This window comes from Chiloscyllium plagiosum, unplaced genomic scaffold (genome assembly GCF_037043375.1).
Source record: "Chiloscyllium plagiosum isolate Xiang-an unplaced genomic scaffold, Cpla_swu_hap1 HiC_scaffold_32, whole genome shotgun sequence".
In the NCBI taxonomy this organism is placed as follows: Eukaryota; Metazoa; Chordata; class Chondrichthyes; order Orectolobiformes; family Hemiscylliidae; genus Chiloscyllium; species Chiloscyllium plagiosum.
Window position 1 is genome coordinate 5,013,409 of NW_028270170.1, and position 20,819 is coordinate 5,034,227.

General features: G+C 43.5%; 1 protein-coding gene across 1 annotated transcript in view; it reads right to left on the bottom strand.

The window, feature by feature from the left end:
- LOC122539733 (src kinase-associated phosphoprotein 1) overlaps positions 1-20,348 on the bottom strand; it is a 397,172-nt gene extending 376,824 nt beyond the window's left edge. The window contains exons 1-2 of the mRNA XM_043674766.2: positions 20,102-20,348; positions 3,820-3,925 (exon numbers count right to left, since the gene is read on the bottom strand). Coding sequence (XP_043530701.1) covers positions 3,820-3,925; positions 20,102-20,138 — 143 coding nt within the window. The 5' untranslated portion in view covers positions 20,139-20,348. The remainder of the gene's footprint in view (positions 1-3,819; positions 3,926-20,101) is intronic.
- Between the last annotated feature and the right edge of the window lie 471 nt (positions 20,349-20,819).

The window sequence follows — 20,819 nt, forward strand, 5'->3', positions numbered from 1 at the left end:
AGCAGTATTTATTGTTAGTCTAATTTCTCCCTCTCCCAGGCCACCCTCCCCAGGACGTAAAAGGAACAACCATGGGTTGTACATAAAGTAAAGATTGGAAGGTATGGGGAGGTATAATGAAGTAAAGATGGCAGCAAAGCAATAAGATCACTAGACTAGTAATTCGGAGACCAGAGCTAATGGTTTGGACACATTAGAACAATCCCATAATGGTGGGGGGGGGAATTTAAACTCCATTGATAAATCTAGGATAAAGAAGTTAGTCATGAAGCTATCAACAATTGTTGTAAAAATCCAATCTGATTCACTATTGTCCTGTAGGGAAGGAAATCTGCTGTCCTTAACTTGTCTGGCCTACATGTGACTCCAGACCTATGGTTAATTCTTAACTGCCCTTTGCAATGCCCTCAGAAGCCAGGCATTGTGTGACTCAGGTAATGAGGAATGAGCAACTAATGCTGTCCATTGCAACGACACCCACATCCCAAGAAAGAAAAAATATTACATTTTCACCAGCAGCTTCTGTTGCAGATATGGAAGTGGATTTTAATATTGTCTGAGAAAAATTATTCCAAAGGCAAGAGCAGCAAGACTGGAATATTTTTAACCAATTAATCAATCTCCTGTGGCATTGCTCATCAAGGCAGTGGACATGTAGTTTCTGGGGAGAATCACAGGCACCAATTCAATGATAAAACGAGTTAAACTGTTTAAATGTCCAGTGATTATTTGGCTGCCTTAGGGATTGAATTCCACACTTGTGCCCATCAATGAGTTGCATTGCATATCTAAACAATTTTTCATCTTACTGTAGATATGTATCCAAGTTTTAATTCCAAACATTACATTCACCGATCACATCCGAAAAAGAGAAGACTGGGACTTTGTGTCACTGCACTGTTGGGTTCTGTAATACCCAACATGCACCCATCCTGACCTCGGTATGACACGTCTTCTGCGCTTAAGTCAACAGATGATATGGTTCAGTTGTCACACAATCTTCACACCCATCCACTCCTTCCCAGCTTGCCACAGGCTTTACTCAGAGATTTGAACATATTTGCTCTTCACACAAATCTGTCACTAGAACAAGGTTTGGAAATGCTAATCAGCCGTAAGCCAGGAAACTAAAGCAAAACTGAAAAGCTGAGTAATGGTCAGATGAGTGGCACTGAGCTGCAGGACTTCTGTCAAGGGCTAAAAACCAGAGTTGTCTTGTAAGATAGCAGATGGGTGACCCAAGATACCTGTTCAGTTCATGAAGGGCTTTACTCGGGGTAACAACGTTGCCAAGATGTATCCACTTTGCACTACACAAATAAAATGGCCCCAGGTTTAAAAATAACAAGAACAAATAAAGGAGTTTCACCTGAATTTTGTGCACCTCCTACTATCTGGAGAAGTGCATCAAATACTGATGATGCAGAGGAAGAAATTATTGATTCAGGATAAGAAATCTGCAATGCAGCAGGAAGTACGAGATGTCAACCCAGATTTCGGGGCGGCACTGTGGCTCAGTGGTTAGCACTGCTGCCTCACAGCGCCAGGGACCCGTGTTCAATTCCCACCTCGGGCAACTGTCTGTGTGGAGTTTGCACATTCTCCCTGTGTCTGCATGGGTTTCCTCCGGGTGCTCCGGTTTCCTCCCATTGTCCGAAGATGTGCAGGTCAGGTGAATTGGCCATGCTAAATTGCCCGTAGTGTTAGGTGGATTAGTCAGGGGTAAATATAGGGGCGGTGTGGACTTGTTGGGCCGAAGGGCCTGTTTTAATGCTGTAGGTAATCTAATCTAAAAAAAAATGTATCTGCCATGTTACATTTCCAATTACAGGGAAGAAACAGCAGTATGCCCTCAATATTTCAAATACTATGGGCCCAAACAACATTCCTGAAATAGCACTGAAGACTCATGTTCCAAACCTTAGCCACATCCCTTGCCAAGCTATTCCAGTACAACTACATCTACCTGGCACTGCAGAAAATTGCCCAGGTAGGTCCTGTCTATTTTTTTAAAAAAAAAGGTCAAATTCACCCCAGTCTGCTGTCAATCATTAGCAAAGTGATGAAAAGTGTTATCGGAGTGTGCTATCAAGCAGCACTTTTCTAATAACCTGCTCACTGATGCTCAGTTTGGATTTCAGCAGGCCCATTCAGTTCTTGGCTTCATCAACATGGACAAGAGAGCACTAAACTGTGGAGGTGAATACAGACCAATCTCAAAATCAAGGCAGCATTTGACAAAGAGTGGCACCTGTTTTAACAGGTTATGCTGCTATAAATCTTACCTTGATGCTTGTCTAGGGGCTGCTTTGTAGTTTGTGCTAAGAGATACACATAAGTCAGAATAGGCAATTATCTTGAGTGAGAATATGGCATTTATTACATCCAACTAACTACATACCAGCTTATATTATACTGACGGTAACATGGAGACAGATATTATTGTTCCCAACCAGAATAACAAAACGCTCATCCAGTGACTGTGTATATGCGTGGGTGAGTCTTCAGCTTAACTCCTAGATTAACTCTTTCATTTCCATTACTTTATTCAACAGCATAAAGCAGCCTCAGCAAAAAGCTGAAGTCAGTGGGATTCAGGAGATACTCTCCATCAAATGGAGCTTTAGCTAGCACAAAGGAAGATGCCTTTGGTTGGAGGTCAATCCTCTCTGCCCCAGGATGTCTCTGCAGGAGTTCCTTCAGTCCACATGTCTTCAGCTGCTTCAGTGGCCTTTTCTCCATCATTAAAATAAATGTCAGAAGGAGGGATGAACATTGTTCACTGATGACTGCACATCAGCATTCTTGACTTCTCAGATACTGATATAATCTGTGCCCACATGCAGCAAGTCCTGGGCAACATCTAAGCTGGGGCTGATAATTGGGAAGTAACATTTGCACCATGCAAGTGCCAGGCAATAACTATCTGCAGCAAGAAAACCTCACTATCTGCTTGCACCATTAATTGCATAACCATCACTAAATTCACCACAATAAAGATCCTGGAGGTTGACACTCATCAAAAACTGAACTGAACCAGTTATATATTATGGCTCCATGAGCAGGTCAGAAGCTAGGAATCCTGCAAGTAGCTCCCTTCCTGATTTTCCAAAGCCTGTCTACCATCAACAAAGGTGAAAGACAGGAATGTGATTGAATACTCCTTACCTGCCTCAATAATTGCAGTTACAAGAACACCATCCAGGACAAAGCAGCCCACTTGATTGGCATCACACCCACAAACATCCATGCCCTCTACCACTGATGCACTGTGGCAGTAATCTGTACTATCTATAAAATATACAGCACTAACTCACCAAAGTTCCTTCAACAGCATCTGCCAGACCCCCTCATTTCAACCAAAAATGACAAGGGCAACAGATTCATTGGAAAACAGCGAGCTTTAGGTTCTCCTCCAAGGCATGCAGTACCCTGACTTGGAAATATATCGCTGTTCCTTCCTGGTTGCTGAGTCAAGATCTTCAAACTCCTTCCCTAACAGCACTGTAGGTGTACCTGGCTCCCATAGACTATGGTAGCTTAACACTGGTAACCAGCAATGCCCACATCCCATGAATAAAAAAAAAATCTTCCCATCCAATTTCTCTACCTAATGGCACCTGTTAAAACCATGGCTTCTCTGGTGAAGACAGATTTTGCATCATCATAAAGCTTTCAAATTTTAGAGTGGTCTAAAATGGACCAAATGGCCCTGTTTCCACACTGTAGGGATTCTTTGAGACTGATACAGTGCTTTCATATGACACTGAAGTTACTCAGAGAGCAACAAATGATTTTATAATCAAGCATTCCACTTACTTGGATTTGATCAGATGGAAGCCGTCCAGTAGAACTTCTCTTATATCTTTTGCCCTTTTGCCAAGTTTTTCACCCTGTAGAATGTCACCCAAAAAGTATTCGCAATCTGCTCAGGAGAAGGAAAAAAATAAAAATTCAATGTTTATGATCATTAAACAGATATCATTTTAAATAACATATCAATGATGTGGAGGAGCCAGTGTCGGACAGGGGTGGACAGAGTTCAAAAATCACACAACATCAGGTTATAGTCCAACAGGTTTAATTGGAAGCACTAATTTTCGGAGTGCTGCTCATTCATCAGGTGGCTGTGGAGCAGGACCTTGAGACACAGAATTTACAGCAATATTTACAGGACACTTCAGTGTCATGCAACTGAAGTGATATATTGAACAAACCTAGATTGCTGTTAAGTCTTTCATCTTTTAGAATGGGTTGCAGGTTTTGGTGTCTGTGCCTTATGGTCCTGCTCCACAACCATCTAATGAAGGAGCAGCGCTCCAAAAGCTAGTGCTTCCAAATAAACCTGTTGGACTATAACCTGGTGTTGCAGGATATATAATATATAGACAGTGAACCACAGGTAGAGTGCAGATAGAGGCCATTCAGCCTATCAAGTCTGCACCAACCCTCTGAAGAGCATCTCATTCAGTTGCAGATCCCTACTCTATTCCAAAACCCAAATTTCCCATGGCTAATCCACCTCGCCTGCACACCCCCGAACACTATGGGGAAATCTAGCATGAGCAATCCACCTTAACCTGCACATCTTTGGACTGTGGGAGGAAACCACAGCACCCAAGAGAAACCCATGCAGACACAGGGAGAATGTGCAAGCTCCACACAGTCACCCAAGGATGGATTTGAACCCAGGTACCTGGCGTTGTGAGACCACTGTGCTAACCACTGTGCCACCTGTGTAGTAATCACTGTTATGACGCAAATTATAGCCAAATGAGGAATACTTTAAAGAGGGGTCACTGTTGCAATCCAAGTACCTGGCATGGAGTTCTGTGTAGCAATCTCCCATGACTTCTGAATTAGTGATGTTATTTTGAGAGGTACTGACCCAATCAGCTTCTCTCTACCAAAATATCTCAACTGTCTTGAACACCTGAGCTCAAAGGATTGATTCCTCCTCCTTGTTTCAAGGGATTTTCTGCTTTTTATGGATTATTATGGATCTGTGATGGCTCAGTGGTTAGCACTGCTGCCTCACAGCGCCACAGACCCAGGTTCGATTCCAGCCTCGGGTGACAGTCTGTATGGAGTTTGCACATTCTCCCAGTGCCTGAGTGGGTTTCCTCCGGGTGCTCCGGTTTCCTCCCACTGGCCAAAGATGTGCAGATTAGGTGAATTGGCCATGTTAAATTGCCCATAGTGTTCAGGGATGTGTAGGTTAGGTACGTTAGTCAGGAGTAAATGTAGAGTGATGGGGAATGGGTTTGGGTGGAACACTCTTCGTAGGGATGGTGTGGACTTGTTGGGCCGAAGAGCCTGTTTCCACACTGTAGGGATTTTAAATTACCCTCCGCCACCACAATACCTGGAATCATACTGAAACAATGGTCTTTCAAACCCGTCTTGCACACTAATGTCCTTCAGGGAAGGAAATCTGCCATCTTCACTTGGTCTGGCCTACACGGTGGCACAGTGGTTAGCACTGCTGCCTCACAGCGCCAGAGACCCGGGTTCAATTGCCCGTAGTGTTAGGTTAAAGGGGTAAATGTAGGGGTATGGGTGGGTTGCGCTTCGGCGGGTCGGTGTGGACTTGTTGGGCCGAAGGGCCTGTTTCCACACTGTAAGTAATCTAATCTAATCTAATCTAAATCTAATGTAAGTAATCTAATCTACATGTGACTCCAGACCCACAGTAATGTGGTTGACTCTCAGGTGACCCCAGAAATGGCCTAACAAGCCAGTCTGTTGTAGCAATTGCTAAAAAGTTTCAAAGAAAATGAAACCAAATGGATCACCAGGCATCGACCAAGGCACAAGAAAAGACAATAGCAGAAACAGCACTGTCAACCCTGCAAAGTCCTCCTCACCAACATCCGGGGTCTAGTGCCAGAATTGGGAGACCTATCTCACAGACTAGTCAAGCAACAGCCCGACAGTGATACTCACAGAATCATACCTGATAGACAACGTCCCAGACACCACCATCACTGTCCCTGGATAAGTCTATCCCACTGGCAGGGACAGACCCAGCAAAGGGGACAGCACAGTGGATACACAGTCAGGTGGGAGCTGGCCTGGGAGTCCTCAGCATTGACTCCAGGCCCCATGACATCTCATGGCATTAGGTTAAACATAGGCAAGGAAACGTCCAGCTGATTACCATGTACCACCTTTGCTCAGTTGATGAATCAGTACTGAAAAACGTGTTGCTGGAAAAGCGCAGCAGGTCAGGCAGCATCCAAGGAGCAGGAGAATCGACGTTTCGGGCATAAGCCCTTCTTCAGGAATGAGGAAGGTGTGCCAAGCAGGCTAAGATAAAAGGTAGGGAGGAGGAACTTGGGGGGGAGGGGCGTTGGGAATGTGATAGGTGGTCCTGACGAGGGAGTCGCAGAGGGAGTGGTCTTTCCAGAACGCTGATTGGGGAGGGGAGGGAAATATATCCTTGGTGGTGGGGTCTGTTTGGAGGTGGCGGAAATGACGAAGGATGATACGATGTATCTGGAAGTTGGTGGGGTGATAGGTGAGGACTAGTGGGGTTCTGGTGGTGATTGGAGGGTCGTGGTTCAAGGGCGGAGGAGCGGGAAGTGGAGGAGATGCGGTGGAGAGCATCGTCAACCACGTCTGAGGGGAAATTGCGGTCTTTGAAGAAGGAGGCCATCTGGGTTGTTCGGTATTGGAATTGGTCCTCCTGGGAGCAGATGTGGCGGAGGCAAAGGAATTGGGAATATGGGATAGCGTTTTTACAGGGGGCGGGGTGGGAGGAGGTGTAGTCTAGGTAGCTGTGGGAGTCAGTGGGTTTATAGTAAATGTCCGTGTAGAGTCGGTCGCCCAAGATAGAAATGGAGAGGTCTAGGAAGGGGAGGGAGGAGTCTGAGACGGTCCAGGTAAATTTGAGGTCGGGGTGGAAGGTCTTAGTAAAGTGGATGAACTGTTCAACCTCCTCGGTTGCGCCGATACAGTCATTGATGTAGCGGAGGAAAAGGTGGGGGGTGGTGCCAGTGTAGCTGTGGAAGATGGACTGTTCCACATATCCGACGAAGAGGCAGGCATAGCTGGGACCCACGTGGGTGCCCATGGCTACTCCTTTGGTTTGGAGGAAAGGGGAGGATTGGAAAGAGAAGTTGTTCAGAGTGAGTTCGACGGGAAAGGGCTTTGAGGCCTTCATGATGGGGGATGGAAGTGTATAGGGACCAGATGTCCATGATGAAGATTAGGCATTGGGGGTTGGGGAAGCGAAAATCATGGAAGAGGTGGAGGGCGTGGGTGGTGTCCCGAACGTAGGTGGGGAGTTCTTGGACTAAGGGGGACAGGACCATGTCGAGGTATGCAGAGATGAGTTCTGTGGGGCAGGAGCAGGCTGAGACAATGGGTCAGCCAGGGCAGTCAACCACAAGAAATGCAAAACTTGCGCCCACACCTCCCCCCTCACTTCCCTCCAAGGCCCCTAGCGATCCTTACATATCCGTTACAAATTCACCTGCACCTCCACACACATCATTTACTGCATCCGCAGCACCCGATGTGGCCTCCTCTACATTGGGGAGACAGGCCCCCTACTTGCGGAACATTTCGGAGAACACCTCTGGGACACTCGCACCAACGAACCCAACCGCCCCATGGCTGAACACTTCAACTCCCCCTCCCACTCCGCCAAGGACATCCAGGTCCTTGATCTCCTCCATCGCCAGACCATGGCCACACGACGCCTGGAGGAAGAGCAACTCATCTTCCGCCTAGGAACCCTCCAACCACAAGGGATGAATGCAGATTTCTCCAGCTTTCTCATTTCCCCCCCCCCCCCCCCACCTTATCTCAGTCCTAACCCTCAGACTCAGCACCGCCTTCTTGACCTGCAATCTTCTTCCCGACCTCTCCACTCCCACCCCTCTCCGGCCTATCACCCTCACCTTAACCTCCTTCCACCTATCGCATTCCCAACACCCCTCCCCCAAGTCCCTCCTCCCTACCTTTTATCTTAGCCTGCTTGGTACACCTTCCTCATTCCTGAAGAAGGGCTTATGCCCGAAATGTCGATTCTCCTGTTCCTTGGATGCTGCCTGACCTGCTGCGCTTTTCCAGCAACACATTTTTCAGCTCTGATCTCCAGCATCTGCAGTCCTCACTTTCTCCTCCCTGATGAATCAGTACTCCATGTTGAACAATACTTAGAGGAAGGACTAAAGACAGCAGGGGCACAAAGTGTACTGTAGGTGGGGATTACAATGTCCACCACCAAGAGTGGTTCAACAGCAGTACAACTGATCGAGCTGTTCAGGTCCTAAGGGACATAGCTGCTAGACTGGGTCTGCTACATGTGGTGAGGGAACCACCAAGTGGAGAAAGCATACTTGGCCTCATCCTCAGCAATCTGCCAGCTACAGATGCATCTGCCCATGACAGTATTGATAAGAGAGTGACCACTGCACAGTCCTTGTTGAGATAAAGTCCCACCTTCCCATTGAAAATAACCTCCATTGTGTCACCGTGCTCAACGGGACAGACTTTGAACCGATCTAGCAACTTAAGACTGGGCATCCATGAGGTACTATGGACCATCAACAGCAGCAGAACTGTATTCCAGCACAACCTGTAACTTCATGATCTGCGATATCCCCCACTCAACCATTACCATCACACCAGGGGATCAACCCTGGTTCAATGGAGAGGGCAGGAGGACATGCCAGGAGCAGCACAAGGCATACCCAAAAATATGGTGTCAACCTGGTGAAGCTACCAAACAGGACTACTTGCCAAACAGCATAAGCAGCAAGTGACAGACAGAGCTAAGCAATCTCACAACATATGGATCAGATCTAAGCTCTGCTGTCCTGCTACATCATGGTGTTAATGGTGGTGGACAATTAAACCATTCACTGGAGGAAGCTGCTCTACAATTATCCCCATCCTCAATGATGGGAGAGCCCAACACATCAGTTCAAAAAGATAATGCTAACGCTTTCTCATCAACCTTGCAAACTCTCTAGTGGTTACAGTCATATCTGGCACGAAGGAAGATGGTTGTGGTTGTTGGAGGTCAGCTCCAGGATAATTCTGCAGGAGATCCTCAGGGTAGTATCCCAGGCCCAACCATCTTCAGCTGCTTCAATGACCTTCCCTCCATCATAAGGTCAGAAGTGGGAATGTTTGCCAATGATTGCACAATGTTTAGCAACATTTGCGATTCCTCCGATACTGAAGTAGCCCGTGTTCCAATGCAACAAGATTTGGACACTATCCAGGCTTAAGCTGACAAGTGGCAAGTAACATTCGTGCCATACAAATACCAGGCTCAGACAGCATCTTCCAAATCCATGTCCACTTCCAGGTCTAAGGACAAGGGCAGCATATACATGGGAATGCCAGCCACTTCAAATTTCCCTCCAAGCCACTCACTGTCCTGACTTGGAAATGTATTGTCATTCCTTCACTGTCTCTGGGTCAAAATCCTGGAATTCCCACCTAAACAGCATTGTGGGTCAACCCCCATCAGGTGGACTGCCACAGTTTAAGAAAGCAGCTCATCCCCACCTTCTCTAGGGGCAACTAGGGATGGAGAAAGTAAGGTCTGCAGATGCTGGAGATCAAAGTTGAAACTTTATTGCTGGAACAGCACAGCAGGTCAGGCAGCATCCAGGGAACAGGAGATTCGACGTTTCGGGCACAGGCCCTTCTTCAGCAACTAGGGATGGGCAATAAATGCTGAAACAGCCAGTGATGCCCACATCCCACAAATTAATTTTAAAAATGAGCAATCAGTGCCAGAGCACATCTCGAAACAACAACTTCAGAAAAGACAACCAGAAGGATTCAAGTAACTAATTTATCAGATAATCTACTGAATCAATCCAAGTTGACATTCGACAAGTTCTATAAAGTGCTTTTCTTCCAGCAGGTGTGTAAGTTTAGAAAGCCCTTTAAAAGATGTTGTCTTAAATACACATCCACAGAATAGGACTGATCGTCATTCATCACCATGAGTCACGAAGAAGTTGAGAATAATGAAGTGATTTTAAAACTATTAAATAAGCCAGAATGAAAATCTAAATGACACAGCATGATAAATGCAGAAAATAATAACACATCTGCAACTGATTAAGAATGACGTATAGACACTATCCCCTCACAAAATAACCTCCAGTATGGAGCAGCAGTCACTTTTGTTGGAGATGGGTATATCAAATGAAAAAAAGCTAATATCTACAGCTGATAAACTTGCCACCCTCTTGGGGTAGTTAATGCCTTCAACCAAGTAATAACCAGGCTACTTCAGACAGCTGGAAAGAAAGGCAACCACATGGCACAAGAAAGGATTGGCCAGACCAGACAAAGGATGGCAGTTCCTCTTGCCAAGGAAGTGCCGATGCACCAGTTTGATTTAAAAATAGATTTGTTAGCTTTATTGATGCCTTTTCTTAAAAAAAAAAGGCAATCACAAATCCTCAAATAAGTCAACCAATAATTATCTTCTCCCAAAGGATAAAGGAGGTGTTGCCACCCTCTTATATCCATAGTAGTAATTTGCATACTTCCATACCTTATACCCAAAGGTGCAAAATGGGAAGTTAGCTATTTGTGGGCAACTTTGTCTTTCAACATACAGCCATCTCAGTAGAAGGCACTGCATCAGGAATGGATTCTGAAAATTCCCTCCTCTCTCACAGGGAGAGATTGCAAGAACTTTCTAAAACACCAGAATCAGCAGAAATAAGGGACTAAACCTCTTCCTCCGACTAACTGCTCTTGGCCTAGCAATATGTGAATGCAATAAACCATTAGCAAGACTCAGTGAAAATGAACCCAGAAATTAAATTAGGTCATAACAAAAAGTCACAATATTAACACCCTGCTTCGTGCGTTTACTTCATGGTAAACTACTACACTCTGGCGAAATATCATGGAAGAAAGACAAATTATGAAAAGTGCATTAAGCATTTAATTTTTCCTCTTGGCTTTCTCCTCAACTGACTTTTCCATTCACTATTGTGCAGAATCCCTGTGGCACAAGCCCCTTGCCGTGCACTCCTGCTGCACAATTCCAGGTGGCTAAATCCCTTGCCATTTATTTCAGCAGGGAAAGCAAAAAAGGGATTTGTTACCCAAGCACATTTAAACATTTACATCCTGGTACACTTGCCAAGTACTTAATGTTCACTTCACTAAGCACAGTCAATCCACTTGAGAAAATTCTCCCATGTATACAAATTTTTAAAAGTGTTTCGACTCATGTATTTTTTGGACCAAGTTATGGAAGAATGACTAAATGGTTCCAGTATATAGACCAGCTAATCAGTCTTATTTTTAGGGTGAAGTTTACACAAATAAATATTTATTCAGGCACAGAATTTCTTTGTAAATTAATTTGAGAGATTGCCAAGTTTCAGAGTTACATGAAACATTAAAAAAAAGACCAGCATAGTGGTTGAAATGCTGGCTTTTTGCCTTGAAATCCAGGTCTGGAGGGCAATATGATGGGATAAAACAGGCGAGCACTCTATTTTAAAACACAGATGGGGAACACACAGCTATGATTTCACTTTGGTTAGACATGGAATGCAAAAGTCTTTCAGAATCCATTTACCTCATGGTTTTGAGAGGGTGGGGGGGGGGAAATGGCGCAGGTTACTATTTGGCGGAGGTTTTATTTCAGCTGGGTTGATGCTTCAAAAGGCAAGGAAGACATCATATTACATTTTTCACAGGGACTTTTCTTCAGTACCTTATGGGCCATTTCAAAATTAAGTCACCCACACTCCTGCAGTCATAAAAAGACACTATACAAATGTAAACTACTACAGATGCTGGAAATCCAAGATTAAAATAAAGAGTGCTGAAGAAACTCAGGTCTAATTGTAAGTCAGCCTCTCTCTCTCACTCTCCTACCACCTCCAACCCCAACAGGGATACTGAATTAACATTGGATTCCAAAGGGGAATCATACTGAACTCATTCACTAACTCTCTCTCCCCACAGATTCTGCCAGAACTGCTGAATTTCTCCAGCATTATTTTATGGAGACGCAAGTCCCTGACACAGTTCATAGAATCCCTACAGCGTGAAAGCAGGCCATTCGGCCTATCAACTCCACACCTAACTTCCAAAGAGCATCCCACCCAGATTCATTCCCACTATCCTTTCCCTGTAACCCTGCATTTCCCAAGTCTAATCCATCTAGCCTGCACATCTTTGGACATTATGGACAATTTCACATAGCCAATCCACCTAATCTGCACATCTTTGAACAGTGGGAGGAAACTGGAGCATCCAGAGGAAACACACACAGAGACAGGGGGAATGTGCAAACTCCACACAGACAGTCACCTGAAGGTGGAATTGAACCCAGATCCCCGACATTGAGAGTGACAAAAAAAAACTGCAGATGCTAGAATCCAAAGTAGACAGGCAGGAGGCTGGGGGAACACAGCAAGGCAGGCAGCATCAGGAGGGACAGGCAGGAGGCTGGGGGAACACAGCAAGGCAGGCAGCATCAGGAGGGACAGGCAGGAGGCTGGAAGAACACAGCAAGGCAGGCAGCATCAGGAGGGACAGGCAGGAGGCTGGAAGAACACAGCAAGGCAGGCAGCATCAGGAGGGACAGACAGGAGGCTGGAAGAACACAGCAAGCCAGGCAGCATCAGGAGGTGGAGAAGTCAACGTTTTGGGTGTAACCCTTCCTCAGGACTTGGGGTGAGTATGGGGGGGGGGGGGGGGTGGCTGCAGATAAAGGGGGCAGCGGGTACAGGGTGGTGAAGTGGGGATAGGTGAAGAGAGGTAGAGGGTACGACCTGGTTGCTGTGTTCTTCCATCCTCCTGCCTGTCTAACCTGAATGTGAGAAAGCAATGCTAACCACTAAGCCACTGTACCACCCCAGCTATTTAAAAGGAACACACACAAAAATGTTGAAGAATCTCAGCAGGTCTGACAGCATCTTGGAGAAAGAAAGTGGTAAATTTTTGAGGTCAGTAGGACTCTTCTTCAGTTCAAAAACAAAAACATCAACCGGATTCTCACCAGATGCTGCCAGTTGAGTCCCTCCAGCACTGGGAGGGGTGGGGTCAGATTTCCAGCATCCACAATTTTTGCTTGTTCACAGTAATTTAAAGGAGTCTTGCAAAATAACCTTGGAAATTGGGGGTGTATCCCCTTATGAAAGAGCCTACATCTGTCAAGTACAGGTAAAAATATAACTTTAACCTACATTAAAATATTAGCATCGGTTTTCCAGCTTACTTTGCATAATGTCGAAGGAGCGCCTAATTCAAATAGTCTAGAAGTTTAAACTTGTTCAGAAGTGCCTGTCCCAACTTGTACATTAGAACCACTTTCTGTCATTGAATTTGATCACATCATACTGGGTATGGTGACTGAGACATCCTTGTGAAAAAAGCTATTCCAGGTTATTGAAACTCACTGAGAAAAGAGCAGGGAGAAATATCTGAGAGAATTGCAACAGTAACTTAATGAGATACTGTATTAGGTGGATTGTACTCATTGTAAAATATAGATGATTCAATGTCAGAGAAGTTGTATTGAAATACCGTTCAGATGGAACACAAAAATCTAAGCTGACACTCAACTGCAGAACTGAAGGAGTGCTACTTAGTTGGTGTTGTCAGACAATATATTGAATTGAAGTTCCTTTTGTTTTGGGTAGAGATGGAATGTCCCAATGACTTCTGGCCAATATTTATCTCTCGATCACACATTATCTGGTGAGTGCAATGATATGAAGGTGCCAGTGTTGGACTGGTGTGGACAGGTCAGAAGTCACACACCAGGTTATAGTGAAACTGGCTTATTTTAAATTACAAGCTTTCGGTGCATTGCTCCTTTGTCAGGTAAGCTGCTGCGAAAGCTTGTGATTTCAATAAATCTATTGGACTTTAACCTGGTGTTGTGTGACTAACCTGGTGTTGTGTGACTTTGATTACTGTTTGTGGAACCTTGCCACACACAAATGCATTGTTATATCTTTGCAAGAGTAGTCACTACTGAAATAATTTATTGGCCGTACAAACAGTTTAGGATGTCCAGAGATTATGAGAACTGCTGTAGGGACAAACATGAATTCCACAGACTTCAAACTATCCGGACAAGCAGAGTTAGCGTCATCTTCAAAAAAGAGAAACAAACAAAAACAAGCTGTTGGAGAAATTCAGCAGGTGTGGTTGTATCTGTGAAGGGAGAAACAGAGTCATTGTTTTCAGTCCAGTGACCCCTCTTCAGAACTAATTCGTTGTTTTATATTACTTTCTGAAACTTGTTTCTTGAAGCCATCTGGGGTTTAGCAATGATGCATTGGACTACAGCTTTGTTAATAAAGTTAATAAATGCAGCATCGGCCATTACATTCGGATCAAGGTCCAGGATTACTTCAAGGCTTCCTCCTGCTCTGCAAGACTGGCAAGAACAAAGCTGCATTGGTGTAGCAGCTTTCAGAGCAGCATGAGGGTTTAATAAGTGCAGACACTAAGAAGTACAGCAAGTTCCATAAAATAAAAATGATCAAATTATCTGTCTTGGAGTTGTTCAAGGGAGGAATGTTGGGAAAATCTCTAACCTATAAAATAGCATGAACGCAACATGTGCACCTGATTAAATGAGATTGTGTGCAAAAAGGGAGCGTTACGTTGTTTTTCTTTCTTTATGACTGAACAAAGAGGCAAGTCAGAAAAGCAACTTAATCTGAAAAACTTGGTTGGCGATATGTTCTCAAATGTCAGTGTTGTGCATTAAGAGTTGTGCAGTTAGCAAGAACACCCACCAGCTTGCACAGTCAGCTGCAAATGTCTTTCACTCTTTGCACATCAAGACAGAACACCAATAATACACTTTGAATTGTTTTGTGAAGCTTCCTGTCAAAAAAAGCATCCCTTCAAATTACCACAGTGCTTCAACATTTGCAGTACGTTTCCCAGCAACACACCCCCCTCCACCACAAGTCAGCCCAGTCACTGAAAAACACATTTCCGTGACACATCTATTTGGTTGAAACTTTCAGCAGAAATTTGTAACAGTATTCATTAAAAAATACTTGTCAGAGCCAGAGTAGATACCTGTCGCTGAAACAAGAGTGGGGTCACAATCAAATGAAGTTTTTCTTCACTGGTCACGAGACAGTAATCAAATTAATTTTCTAACATGGAGATACTTGATGAATACATTTGTCTTGAAAATGTGCCAATTGGAGGAACTTGTCGACACAAACTGCCCACCATTTCCTACATTATAACTGTAGCAACATTTCTAACTCACTTTTGGATATGGTTGGTTGGTGAGATTTGCTTGGGCCTTGGATTGTATCTCAGTGACGATGTTTGAGCAAAACAATGGACTCAAGTTACATCTTTAATTCAGTATGTTGCACTTATGAGTTCCAATTCCAAGATGTATTCAAGCCAATATGTCATAATGATTTTCAATTCCAGAGTTAAATATTTCACACAGCCACCACGACTATCGCCACCAGCTTTCTGCTCAGCTATGATCGGATCCTATGTGAGACTCTGCAATTTATTACAGCTTCAGATGGGATACCCCAAACTATTAAGCGCCTAGATGAGCAGAGATAAATTGGCTCCCCTTCTTCATTCAGCAATGCCCTCAGTTGGTTGCAACTAGATTAATTTAAAAAGGATTCCTCCCCTTGTAGGCATATTTTCCCCATTTCCAAATTAATTTGTATTTTTAAAACAGAGACAAGTTAACCAGGCTTGCTTGAGTTAATAGTACTAGGGGCATGCATTTAAAGGTGGGGGGGGAAAAAAAGAGTGCAAAGGAGACTTGAGGGGCAAGTTTTTTTTTCAAACGCAGAGTGGTAGGATTCTGGAATACGCTGCCGGAGTGGTGAATGGGGGTAGATACGATAGGGGTTTAAAGGAACTTTTAGATAAGACTATGCAAGAAATGGTGGGATATGGCCCAAATGCAGGCAGAAGGGATTAGTTTAATTTGGCATCATGTTTAAAGAACAAAGAAAATTTACAGCCCAGGAACAGGCCATTTGGCCCTCCAAGCCTGAGCCGATCCAAATCCACTGTCTAAACCTGTCACTCAATTCCTAAGCATCTGTATCCCTCTGCTCCCCACCTACTCACGCATCTGTCCAGACATCTTAAATGAATCTACCTGCCTGCCTCTAGCTCCTCTGCTGGCAACGCATTCCAGGCGCCTACCACCCTCTGTGTAAAGTACTTGCCGCATGTATCCCCCTTAAACTTTTCACCTCTCACCTTGAAAGCGTGACCTCTTGTTACTGAATTGTTCACCCTGGGAAAAAAGCTTATCTCTATCTACCCTGAAACCCTTCATGATTTTGTAGACTTCAATCAAGTCCCCTCTCAATCTCCTTTTTTCTAATGAACACAATCCTAACCTACTCAACTTCTCTTCATAGCTTGCACCTTCCATACCAGGCAACATTCTTGTTAACCTTCCCTGCACCCTCTCCAAAGCGTCCACATCCTTTTGGTAATGTGGCGCCCAGAACTGTACACAGTATTCTAAATGCCGTCGAACTAATGTCTTGTACAATTTTAACATGACCTGCCAGCTCTTATACTCAATACCCCGCCTGATTAAGGCAAGCATACCATATGCCTTCTTGACCACTCTATCCACCTGTGCACCAACCTTCAGGTGTGGACCTGATCTCCCAGATCTCTCTGCTCATCAACTTTTCCCAAGGTTCTTCCGTTTGCTGTATATTTCATATAAAAGAAGCAACGCTTAGCACAATATCTTGGACTGAAGGGCCTGTTCCTGTGCTGTGCTGTTCCATGTACTAACAAGTTTGGGTTTATTAATTACAGAATACAAGAAGAATTAGTAGCCCATCATGTACAGATAGAAATAGAAGAGAGGTGAGTCAAAAAACATTTTTTTTTAAATATGGATCTGTGCAAATTGTTCACAAAGAGCAGCTGGGACTAATTGAATGCTGTGACCGTTACAGTGCAGGTTACTGTTAGCACTAATCTTGGTAATTGTACAGTCATTCAGAGACTGCTTTTGCTTTTGTAGGCCTGATGGGTGTTCCTTTACCCAGATTCCATTTTAAAGACTGGTTTGCAGCAATCACAAGAGAAGGCCTTATCAGTAACATTAGGTTTGTTTGGGTACAGTCCTTTAACTGTTGCTTTTCACAGCATGCCAATGCTCAAATCCAAGCAGATACACCTGAGAATTTTCACTCCCAGTAGTCCACTCCAGTAGAGTTGAAACTAACTGCTTAACACCTATCTTTATGCATTCTTCAAAAAAGAAAAAAAAACAAAATGCAGTTGCAGTTTGAGACATGATCCACAAGGAATAGCTTGCTGTTCAGCATGGATCACCAGCTCCTCATTACTTTCATAGTCACAAGAGATCACGGTCCAGTCGATTAGAAGTTTCTTTGACACCTCCACATTACCCACATTCAGAGCAGCACTCCAAATGCTTGAGATTTCAAATAAACCTGTTGAACTAGTGTTGTGCGACTCCTGACTGTAACAGTTAATTGCAGATCATTAATCTTCATCTTAAAAGGCACTACAATGGTTAAACCCAGTCAGCAGTTTCTACACACTGTTCTAGATACTAGATGTCAGACAGGAAACAATATTGACCTTGGGTGAAATACACAGATTCACCAGAAATGATATTGAGATCAAGAGATAATTTCAGAACAGAATGCAAGACGGCTTGATTCTCCTCTTGCAACTGAAGTGTTAAAAAGAGATCAGAACAACTATTCTGGAGAACCAAGAACAAGGGGACATCACCTTAAAATTAGAGGTAGGTGATATCAAGAAGCACTTAAACAGTAGAAATCTGGTACACTCCCTTAAAAAAAAAAGACAGTCAAGATTACAAATAATTAAACCTAATCAATTTGACATTTTCAATCATGAGAGAATGAAGTCAGGTAAATGTAGTTCAGATACAGATCAGAACTCAATCTAAGCGAATGCCAGCACAGACTCAGAGTTGAATTTGCTTCCTACATATTCCAGCATCAGTTATATGGAACAAAGACTGACCTGAGCATGTGCAAACTCACCAGTTTTGTCTTTACAGCAGCAGAATAATGCTTTGTGAATTCCCTCAAGTGTAAGCAGCAAACTACTTGGATATGATTAAGGACATCAAGCTGATGCTTCAGATCAATTCAGATCATGACCTGCTCTTAAAAGATTAGCACATTTTTCTTCCACTGTGACTGATTTCTGCATGCTTTCAATTTTCAGGATTCATTTTTTTCAAGACACTGCGACTAATCGGATTCATTAGCCCACAAGTAGTACTTCGAGGCTGTTTTATTGGGAATTCCACCAAAAATGGAGAGCATCCTGTGCATAATCTCTTTCCCAAATTCAGTAGAACACATAGCAATACCCAGTGATGCATCAGATATGAGCCAATATCAGAGAGTGAAACAGAATTCTTGCAACACTGTACATGTCATGCCTGACTGAAGTTCTTTCTCTTCAAATGGAGCTACAGCACAGAAGGACTAGCATTTGGAGTGCTGCTCCTTCATCAGGTATTTGTCGAGCAGGACCATAAGTGACAGAAGTTTTAGGAAAAGATTATGGTGTCATGCATCTGAAACAAAATCATGTGCGCTCACACTCACTCCCTCGCACATATATAACTATGGGGTGAATTTATATTTGCAGAATTATATTAGCAGATGTATCTGCAGGCAGTCAATCCATTTAATATTTTGTAAATTCCACTTTGGAAATAGAACCAGTCTGACTCAAGATTGGGATACAGACAGACTCTAACTTCACATCTTTAATGCATTGTCTGAGCTGCAATGTCACTTTTTTTTTAAAATAAAACTTTAAGTTATCTCGAGAATATGACATAAAAGAAGTTTTGGTATTTACATATTAATGAACCGAAACCTGCAACCCATTCTAAAAGATGAAAGACTTAACAACAATCTAGGCTTGTTCAATATATCATTTCAATTGCATGATACCTATCCTTTGTTATAAATTCTGTGTTCTATGGTCCTGCTCCATAGCTACCTGATGAAGGAGCAGTGCTCTGAAAGCTTGTACGTCCAAAAAAAAACCCGTTGGACTATAATCTGATGCGTGATTTTTAACTTCGTCCACCCCAGTCCAACATCGGACCCTCCACATCACAGCACAGAAGGAAGCCATTCAGCCCGTCAAGTCTATGCTGGTTTACCACACAGCAAGCCAGTCAGTCCTATTCCTCATTAATCCCCATGGCCCTACATGCTTATGGTGTTCCAATTTCCTGTTCACAAAATCTAGGGACAGCATTAGGACTATATCACCACATCACATCAATCCCCTCCTCTCCATCACACAGACCTGTCCAGTACACCAAAGTCAGTGGAATACTTACACTCCATTCCTGTGAACTGTTTTAATTAAAATTCTACCAGAAAAGGGGTGCGTGAAGTAGATTTAGACGATTCTTGCATAAATACTTTGAAATATTCACAGGACTATTGACGAACAGGCACCAATGGATTTTTTTTTGAGCGAATCTATAGCAGCTACAATAGGCTAAAGGCCCTCCCCCATGCACAATATTCCATTTAAACACACTTCCGGTTCAAATTCGCTGATTTTACTTTGGGAAAGGGAGTCTTTTAAAAAGGAAGTTAATATAGAATTTCCTCCCCCGATCCCACTTTGAAACGTTCTCTGCCCACCTCCAACCCTTCAACGAAATAGCATCCAAACAAATTGATGAAATATCATAACTGATAAGAGACGTTGTTGAGACCACTTTAAGAGCTACGTTGAAAATTGACATTAAAGCACGTAAAATTCAACACTCAGTTGAATTTCTCAAAAAAAAATCGATGTTTCCGGAAGAGAAGACAGGGTAACTAGGCTGTAATGTGAACACCTCTTAATCTTCCAAAAACAAAACTTGTGTCTTCCCAGTCATGAAATAGACCGCTCCCCTCCCCAAAAAAGTCCTGGACGAGTCATCCATCAGTTCATCTCAAGGTGAAAACTGTTCCTAGTTCAGTGACAAGTATGAAACGTACAATCACTTTATTCCCGGTGCTAATAAAAGAGCGGAGTTTAACAATGGAATTAAGTTTTTAAATTAGAATATTACCTTCCAAAAGTCTCTTGATTTCCTCGGGGATGGCCATAGTTCAAGGTACCACACTATCCAGAACCTTTGACAAACGGAAACCCCGTTAAACCTCTTTTTTCCTCTGTCTGTCGGGAAATGAGTTGAGGACAAGGGATGAAGGGGTTAAAAGCTGCAGTTTGTTGTACACCAACTGAACCCTGTAGCAAGCTGCGTTATACATTAAATAGAAAGACTAAGTGGAATTGACTGAGTCTGTCTCCTGGTGTATATCAGGTGTGTGTGCAAACGCTTCAATACCAAATACACGTTACTAATTAATAAAACCGGAATTGGCTGATTTAACAAGACCCAGAAGCGAGGCTGCCTTTAAAAAAATATGTTAAACATTACTTTTTTTTTAACTTGCCAGACACGACAACATAAATCTTGTACAAAGCATGTCGGAAATCTATCATTACTTTTTTGAAACAGTTGACAATTTGCATTTATGTAGCGCCTTGAAAGGATAGGATATGTTCAGCGTTTCGTAGGAACGTTCTCAGGCAGAATTTCTCACAGAGCTAAAAAAGGAGATATTTAATTGGCCACAGATACAATTTAAAAACCGTCCAAAGGATGGAGGAAGTGATGCAGGAACGGACGGGGATGACACGGTTTGGGATGTCTATGACCGACAGTGCAACCTTCTAATGGAATATTGGAGTAAGCCAAGTGTTCATGGGGTGGAGGAGGACCA